The 9,149-nt window shown below is 36.0% G+C and overlaps 1 protein-coding gene and 1 long non-coding RNA gene across 2 annotated transcripts; one reads left to right on the forward strand and one right to left on the reverse strand.

Moving 5' to 3' along the window:
* Positions 1–2,445, reverse strand: LOC110683978. Its single transcript, XR_002503712.1, has 3 exons — positions 2,285–2,445; positions 1,748–1,801; positions 1–1,077 (listed from the first exon to the last, which is right to left on the reverse strand). It is a non-coding gene; the product is annotated as an uncharacterized LOC110683978 (long non-coding RNA).
* A 3,483-nt stretch (positions 2,446–5,928) lies between these two features.
* Positions 5,929–8,522, forward strand: LOC110684508 (zinc finger BED domain-containing protein RICESLEEPER 2-like). The gene is made up of 2 exons (XM_021860963.1): positions 5,929–7,146; positions 7,236–8,522. The coding sequence occupies exon 2, from the start codon at positions 7,236–7,238 to the stop codon at positions 8,520–8,522; it is 1,287 nt and encodes a 428-aa protein (XP_021716655.1). The 5' UTR covers positions 5,929–7,146.
* Positions 8,523–9,149: the final 627 nt, after the last annotated feature.

The following is a 9,149-nucleotide window of genomic DNA, read 5'->3' on the forward strand; positions in this document are numbered from 1 at the left end:
CGTTGCCTTAGAGACATGATCCTGAATAATGTGGTAATTAGACACATAAATTTACAAACAATTTATTCATCTACCAGCTAAGACTCAGAATTGTGATTACTGTTCACAAGATACTAAACGTTTAATCAAATTGACTGGTAAGTTTAAATTGCCATTTAAAAGCAACTCTAGATAGCATCTCAAAATAAACCATCACAAGATTTTATCATAATTTGCATGCAATTATGACACACAAATTCACATAAGAGTGCAATTCACCTTCCAATCCTTTTCCAATTTAGGAATAATTATCAAATAATAATCCATAAACCTTCATTAATATACCTTGGGATATAAAATTCCCAAAAGACTACCAATCTCAATGCAATTCGAATTTTAATTCGAACCTTTGTATTCTAAAATATAATTTGGACGTTTGCATAGTCCATATGCACATAATTCACGTAAAGTTTGAAATTACTTTTTGAATACGTTTCAAATTCTTTTAATTTCGAAAATATTACATATAGTTGTAAGTTGAATACTAGATTCATAATGTGGATTAATTGGACCAATGAGATCCTAGGTAGGAGAGGTTAGGGTCGACGTTGCCCTGAGCCCAAGTCCTGCCTTAGCCAGAGTTCATTGTCAATCCAATAATCCCCACTATTAATCTTTCTTCGTATTAAAATAGAAAGTAGTTTTTATTTAAATATATACTTTCGGAAAAACAAATGCGAAACTCTATCCTATATGCCCTTCTTAGGTCTACCCATCAGTTTTATATACCCTTCTTAGGTCTATCCTATATGCTCTGATACCACTTTGTAACACCCCCAAATTACTCTCTAATATTAACAATAATAATCCAACTTTAGGGAGTAACATGGGAGTATTACCGCCACGTGATTACGTAAGGCTTAACAGAGTTTTGCAGCGAAAAATAGTACTTAAATTTCATTAATGATAATAATAGTTTGATACATTTTCAAAATAACTACACCACTAATATTATGTCTACTAGATTAAACTAGGTGATCACCGCCCATCATTCCCCATGCAGCATATAGTTCACGTTGTTCGGTCGCCATCACCTTTCTACTTATCAAAATGATAAGTAGGGCCAAGCCAAAACAAAACAAATACGTATTAGCCAAAATGCTAAGTACATACAAATGCTAGACATGTAAAATCAATTTAATTAATTAAACGTGCTTTCGAAAAGATTTAACTTTATTAAATCATAATTTATCCAAACCATTCCTGAATATAAATTCACGTATAAAAGCTTGTCAAAAGAACCAATTTCCGAAATAACTAACTTTCCAAAAATAATTCCAAATAGGATGGATCAGTCCATATTTTCAAAAATCATTTTACCACCTAAGTGTGTACACCCCCCAAGCTAGTAACTCCTTTACATAGTGCTATCAAGGGGAAAGACTAGGTCATACAAAGTCCATAGTATTCAACTTACTCCGCACAGTGGGAGTTAAAAATCTAAAGATCCAAGGAATAAATCCTGATAAATAAACTTCCCAATATCCCATACTCGGGATAATTTAAACAACAAAACTTCCTTCTTGAATATCAATACAAGTTTATAATCAACCATATAAAATATTCAAACATTTGAGATTAAGCGATTAAAACATGCTTCACTGAAATTTATATCATAATCATTTAAACATGGTTCGAAATCACTTAACATATAAATCATGTTGCATATAAAAGTCACTTTATAAAAGATCTAGCCACGTGTACGTACCTTGATCTTTGCAAAACAAACACGGGGTTCCTAGTTACGAACCGGAAATACCTCCTACAACAAACCAATAATCCTAATCAAATACTTTTCAACCCAAAGATACAAGGACTTAGACTATCGACTTTGACTAGTTGTGCATGAACAACTTATAATTATAACTCTTTTATAAAATTAACACTTGTATTTATAAAATAATCTTTAATAATTCATAATAATAATAATAATAATAATAATAATAATAAGGTAGTATTAATGCTACGTAAGTAGTAGTAGTACATGTGAGTAGTAGTAGTAGTCATATTAATAACAATGATAATGATAGTAATAATAATAATAATAATAATAATAATAATAATAATAATAATAATAATAATAATATAGGAAGTAGTAGTAATACGTAGATGTAGTTGTAGTAGTAGTACTACTAGTGCTTAGTAGTAGTAGTTGTAGTAGTAGTAGAAGTTGAGAGTAATAGTAGTAGTAGTATTACTAGTACTTAGTAGTAGTACTAAAATGAGAAATATATGGCTTACTTACGGTTCAACGCAAGGAAGGAGGTGGCGGCAAGGTGGTGTCCAAATGGTGGTAATAGGGTGGCGGCGAGGAGGTGCTCGTGAGGAGCTCAAGACTACAAAATGAAAGCTTAAAAACGAGGTGAAAATGGAGGAGGAAGGAGAAAGGAGAAGGAAAGTAAGAAGAGAAGTAGGAGGTGTGATGGAATAGCTCATGTTTTCATGGCTATATATAGCCCCAACTCAGGCACTATTCCAACCGATTTCATAAATGCTGCCAACCCAATTAATGCGGCTAACCTAATAAATGCTGCTGGCCTAATAAATGCAGCTGACCCAATAAATGCTGCTGACCCAATAAATGCTGCCGGCCTAATAAATGCAGCTGACCCAATAAATGTTGCTGACCCAATAAATGTTGTCGGCCTAATAAATGTTGTGGATATGAGTAGTAAGGGTTGACCTTGATTACGGGAGGAGGGATAGTTTGGTACTTGGTAGTTTGACTCAAGTAAAATATTGAAGGCTGAAATTCCGACAACTTTGAGTCGACTCATATAATTACAATGCGTAACAAAATTATATTTTTGTAAAATCATGTATGGACTTAAATAAATATTTTTTTGTATAATAAAATATTTCGGAAAAATCCATAATTAATAATTAGTAAATGGCTTAAAAATACGGGGCATTACATTCGACACCAGTCCTCGAAACCTTAGAAAATTCTGAAAAAGCATGGATCTTAGCCTACAATTTTGGATTTTTTTTTTCTTTTTTCCTCCCGTAAAATAAAAATTGCCGAAATGTTTAACGTGGTCCCTAATAACCTCCGAGAGTCCAATTGGTTGGGTGTAACCATCTAATTTGCCTTTAAACGACCAATTTATTGGTTAATGATTGCATCGATATTATTAAATCTAGCCTATCACGAATATTTATGACAACGTATAATGATCATATATGGTTTCAAACAGAATCATATGACCCCAAGATGTATCCCCTAAAATACCAAGTCTTTTCAACATCGGGCCCTGAAACCAACAAAATTTGTCAAAAAGAGTGGATATTAGCATTCAATTTTGGAATTTTTTGACTTTTTTTTGCCCGGAAATAAAAATTGCCGAAATGTTTACCATCATTAACTCAAGCCTACCACGAATATTAATGACAACATATAATGATCATTTATGGTTCCACACGGCATTATATAACCCCCTAATGTCCCCTAAAATCTCTTTTTTTTCGACATCGGGCCCTGAAACTTTCGAAATTTATCAAAAAGCGTGGATATTAGCCTTTAATTTTGGAATTTTTTTACTTTTTTCGCCTGAAAATAAAAATTGCTGAAATGTTTACCGTGGTCTTTAATATCCTCTGGGAGTCCAATTAGGTGGGTAGAACCATTCAATTTGTCTTTAAACGACCAATTTACTTGTTTACAACTTGCACCGACTTCATTAACTCAAGCATGTCACGAACATTTATGACAATAAATAATGATCATATATGGTTCCAAACAATATTATATGACCCGCGATGTATTCCCTAGAATTTCTAGACTTTTAGACACCAGTCCCCGAATACTCCAAAATTTCTCAAAAACGTGGATATTAGCCTTCAATTTTTGAATTTTTCGACTTTTTTTCGCCCAAAAATAAAAATTGCCGAAATGTTTACCGTAGTCCCTAATACCCTCCAGGAGTTCAATTGGGTGGGTGAAACTATCCAATTTTCCTTTAAATGACCAATTTACCGGTTTACAACTTCCATTGATTTCATTAAATCAAGTCTATCAGAAACATTTATGACAATATAAAATGATCATATTTGGTTCTAAACGGAAATATAGGACCTCGATGTATCCCCTAAAATTTCAACACTTTTCGACAACAGACCTCGAAACCTCTAAAATTTATCAAAATGCGTGGATATTAGATTTCAATTTTTGAATTTTTTGACTTATTTTCACCCGTAGTAAAATTTGTCGTAATGTTTAAAATGGTCCCTAATACCCTCTGGGAGTCCACGTGGCTGGTGCAACCATCAAATTTGTCTTTAAACAGCCGTTTTACCGGTTTACAACTTGCACCGATTTCATCAACTCGAGTTTACCATGAACATGTATGACAACAAATAATGATCATATATGGATCCAAATGACATTATATAATCCCGAAATGTGTTCCCTAAAATTTCAAGACTTTTCGACACCGGGGCCCCGAAACCTCTAAAATTTCTCAAAAATCGTGGATAATTAGTCTTCAATTTCGGAATTTTTTAACTTTTTTTGTCCGAAAATAAAAATTGCCGATATGTTTACCATGGTCACTAATACCCTCTGGGAATCCAATTGGGTGGGTGGAACCATCCAATTTGCCTTTAAACGACCAATTTATCGATTTACAACTTGCATCGATTTCATTAACTCAAGCCTACCACGAACATTATTTATGACAACATATAATGATCAAATATGACTCCAAATGAAATTATATGATCCCGAGATGTATTCCCTAAAATCTCAAGGCTTTTCGACACCGTGTCTCGAAACCTCAAAAATTTCTCAAAAAGCGTAGATACTTCGATTTTGGAATTTTTTTACTTGTTTTTGCCTGGAAATAAAAATCGCCGAAATTTTTACCATGGTCCCTTATACCCTCTGTTAGTCCAATTGGGTGGGTGTATCCGTCCAATTTTCCTTTAAACGGCCAATTTACCAGTTTACAACTTGCACCGATTTCATTAAATCAGGCCTACCACGAACATTTTTGACAACATATAATGATCATAAATAGTTCCAAACGGCATTATATGACCCTGAGATGTGTCCCCTAAAATATCAAGGCTTTTTGACATCGAGCCTCGAAACCTCTAAAAATTTTCAATTTAGCATTTAATTTTGGATTTTTTTTACTTGTTATCGTCCGAAAATTAAAAATTGCCGAAATTTTTACCATGGTCACTAATATCCTCCGGGAGTCCAATTGGGTGGGTGGACCCATCCAATTTGCCTTTAAACGGCCAATTTACTTGTTTACAACTTGCACCGATTTCATTAACTCAAGCTTACCACGAACATCTATGACAACTAGGGGTGTACAAAAATTGGCCCGGACCTGAAACCGGACCTGAACCGACCTGAACCGGACCGGACCTGACCCGGACCTGTTGATTCAGGTCCGGTCCCGGTTCTTAAAAATCCAGGTTCCCGGTCCCGGTCCGGTCCCGGTCCAAACCCGGGGTTTTCAGGTCCGGACCTGAAACCCGGGAAATCGTAATTAAAAAAAAAAATAAAAAAAAAAAAAAAAAAAAACAAGAAAATATCTGATTCTCTGCCTCCCTCAATCTCTTTCATATTTTGAAGTTCTAACCCTAACTCCCTAAGCCCAAACTCTCAGCCTCCCTCAATCTCAACTTCTCAACGCGGCTGTCCGGCTGTCCCAACTCGCTCCAGCCACCGCCCACTGCCGACACCTCCCTCATTCTCTCAGGCGATGCACACCGATAATATCTGGTAAGTATTTGCTTATAATTTTGGTATTTTTAATTCGAAATAATAAATTAAGTGTGAGAATTTATATGTTTATTCTTGTTTCAAATTTTCAATTGCTTTTAATGATTGTTTGATGTTTGCATGTTGAATTTCTTATTTTTAGTTCATCTCTTTCGAATTTCTGTTTTTTTTTTTTGGTTTTTTTGAGTTTAGGGTTCATAAGAATTAAGAAGTTTAGGGTTTAGGGTTCAAGTGCGAAATTTAGTTCGAAATTTTGTGTTTATTATGATTATTAAGATTAATTTAGTGCGAAAATTTGTGTGGTAGGGTGGGTTGGGGTGGGGTTATGGTGGGGTTACGGTGGTACGGTTCTGGTGTGTGGGGGTTAAGGGTTAAGGGGTGGCAGTGGGGTGGGGTGGGGTGGGTTGGGGTGGTGAGCTGGGGTTTTTGGGATGGCTAGATGGAAAATTGTGAATGTTGATGGGGTTGTCGGGAGTGGAGATGGGGTTTTCGTGGTGGCTGGTAGGGTCACCGAGAGTGGAGATGGGTTTTCGGGGTGGCTGGGTGGTGTTTTGGATTGGAGGGGGTTTTGGAGTGGTTGAGTGAGAACATAGCAGACCCAACCACTCCGGAATCATACCATCACCCCAATTCAACTCGGTTTATTGAGGAGAACATAGGAGCCTTAAATGAGGAAAATAGGGGGGCTGCTACTGCCTTTACTATACACTCAAGGGCTGCTATTCCTCTAGGAGATCCTTATGCCCCCTTTACTGCAATTCGAACACAATCTCAAGTAGGGGGTGGATTCAGAATGTCTGTTGCGCTCGAGGACAACCTTTTCTCAGACTCTTCAAGTTCTAGTGCCTCCCTGCATCGTGCAAGTAGCTCTACTGCCGACTCCTCAAATTCAGAAAATCAGCAGCTCGTGTCTCCAACTGTCCAGCTACCTATTGTGGGGTGGATTCCATGGTTGGAGTGTCAGGGAAGGCGGCTAGGGGTGGGGCTGCCAATGAAGCTGGTTGTGTTGTGTTGTGTGGGCAGTGGTGGATCTGGGTATTGACATAAATTTCAGAAAGTTGGTTGTGTTGTGTTGTGTTGTGTTGTGTGGGCAATGCCTCTCTCATTTTTTTCTTAACATAAATTTCAGAAAGTTGAAAGTATTTCTAATGTGTATTGATATTTCTAATGTGTATATATGGACACTTTTTAAGCTAACTTATACTTTAAAATTTGTGTTTATTCCTGCTAGGCTGCTAAAAGTATGGACTCAGATTATTAAGATTAAATAAGTTGGCTAACCTGTGTGTAGTTCAGGGGTTCTTATTTTTGTTTTTATTCTTGCAGGGAGTGAAGGAAGTCAAGGAACCACGGATTCTTATTCTTGCAATGTAAGTTGCTCTTAAATTTTTTTATAAAATGGTATGTGTATATAATTGTTACTTTAAAATTACTTATATTGTATATAATTATATTGTAGATGGAGAGCTCTCAATCCAAACGGTCTGCTTCTTTTTCTGAACAAACGTCACAGCCACTTTCTGAAAAGGATATGGAAGAATTGCAATCTACTTTGCCTCCTGATAAGAAGCTAAAAGCGGGGCGGGAATATATATGGAACAGAAAAAGTAAGAGGAAAGCTGAGTATTGGAAATATTACTTAGAGTACGTCGAGAATGGAAAACTACGAGCTGAATGTAAGTTCTGTCCTAAAACTTTTGCTGCTGATGGTAATCTTAATGGTTCAAAAAATGTTAAAAACCATGCAGAATCATGTCTCGGTAATCCTATTAATATAGAAAAAGAAAAGGGCAAAGAAAAGCAAACTAAATTGTATTTTGATCAAGAACATGAGAGTAGTGAATTAAAGTGTGGGAGTAGGATTATTAACTTGAATGATGTTAGAGAGGCATTGATTCACATGATTATTGTTGATGAGTTACCATTTAAGCATGTGGAAAAACCCGGTTTTAGGCACTTTGTGCAAGTTGCATGTCCACAATTTCACATTCCATCTCGTGTTACCATTGCTCGTGATTGTTTAAAGTTGTATTATAGTGAAAAAGAGAAATTGAGAGAAATGTTTAAGACATGTCAAAGAATTTCTGTGACCACTGATACTTGGACTTCAATACAAAGAATTAATTATATGTGTCTTACAGCTCATTTCATTGATAATGACTGGAAATTGAATAAAAAGATCATAAATTTTTGTCCAATTTCTAGTCATAAAGGAGAGGCTATTGGAAAAGCAGTTGAGGCATGTTTAGAGTATTGGGGTATTGATGATAAACTTTTTACTGTCACTGTTGATAATGCTTCTTCAAATGATGTTGCTTGTGCACACTTGAGTAGAATGGTTAGAAGAACAGGATGTATAAATGATGGAAAACATCTTCATGTTAGATGCATTGCTCATATCATTAATTTAATTGTGTGGGATGGTATTAGAGAACATGGTGTGTGCATTGATAGAGTTAGAAATGCTGTGAAATATGTTAAGAATTCCCCTGCAAGAATACTTAGATTCAAAGATCTTGTGCAAAAAGCAAACATAGATTCAAAATCTTCTTTATCCTTTGATGTCCCCACTCGTTGGAACTCCACATACATAATGTTGGAAACGGCTTTGAAGTTTCGACGTGTTTTTAGTGGGTTATCTCTTCCTGATGGAGAGGATTTGAATGACAATGAAAGGCCTCCCGAACCCGAAGATTGGGAAAAAGTGGAGAGGTTGGTTTTGTTTCTAGGGGGTTTTATCTGTTAACTAAACGAATTTCTGGTTCCCATTATGTGACAGCTAATAAAGGTTTAGGAGAAATTGCTTCTATGTATGATATGTTGAATAATTGGGAACAAAGTGAGGACTTGAATTTTCAAGCCATGGCCATTGCAATGAAAAAAAAGTTTGATAAGTATTGGGGGATATGGATAAGATGAATAAGTTCATTTATGTTGCTCTTCTTCTCGACCCTCACTCTAAGATGGTCATTGTTGAATTGACACTAACGGATATGCATGGACCGGAAAAGGGTACAAAACTTGCTAATGATGTGAAGGAGTTCGCTTACTCTTTATTTGAGGAATATAGAAAAATGTATGCTACTTCTAATATTCCAGATTGTGGAGATAATATGTCAATGGATATTGATAATAGTAAAGGAGTGGGTTCCGATTATGTGAGGAAACTAAAAGAAAGAACAAAACGGTTGAAGGGGACAAGTGGGTATGCGATAAGTGAGTTGGATAGGTACTTAAATGATCAATTAGGGCCGGAGGAGGAAGAACAAGATGCATTGACATGGTGGGGTAAGAATGGTAAGCGTTATGTGATTCTTAATCGCATGGCACGTGACATACTAGCCATCCCATTGTCGACCGTTGCATCGGAATC

This window comes from Chenopodium quinoa, unplaced genomic scaffold (assembly GCF_001683475.1).
Source record: "Chenopodium quinoa cultivar QQ74 unplaced genomic scaffold, ASM168347v1, whole genome shotgun sequence".
NCBI classification, from domain to species: domain Eukaryota; kingdom Viridiplantae; phylum Streptophyta; class Magnoliopsida; order Caryophyllales; family Amaranthaceae; genus Chenopodium; species Chenopodium quinoa.

Coding starts and splice junctions, on each gene's coding strand:
- LOC110684508 (XM_021860963.1), top strand. CDS start 7,236: ATGGAGAGCTCTCAATCCAAACGGTCTGCTTCTTTTTCTGAACAAACG.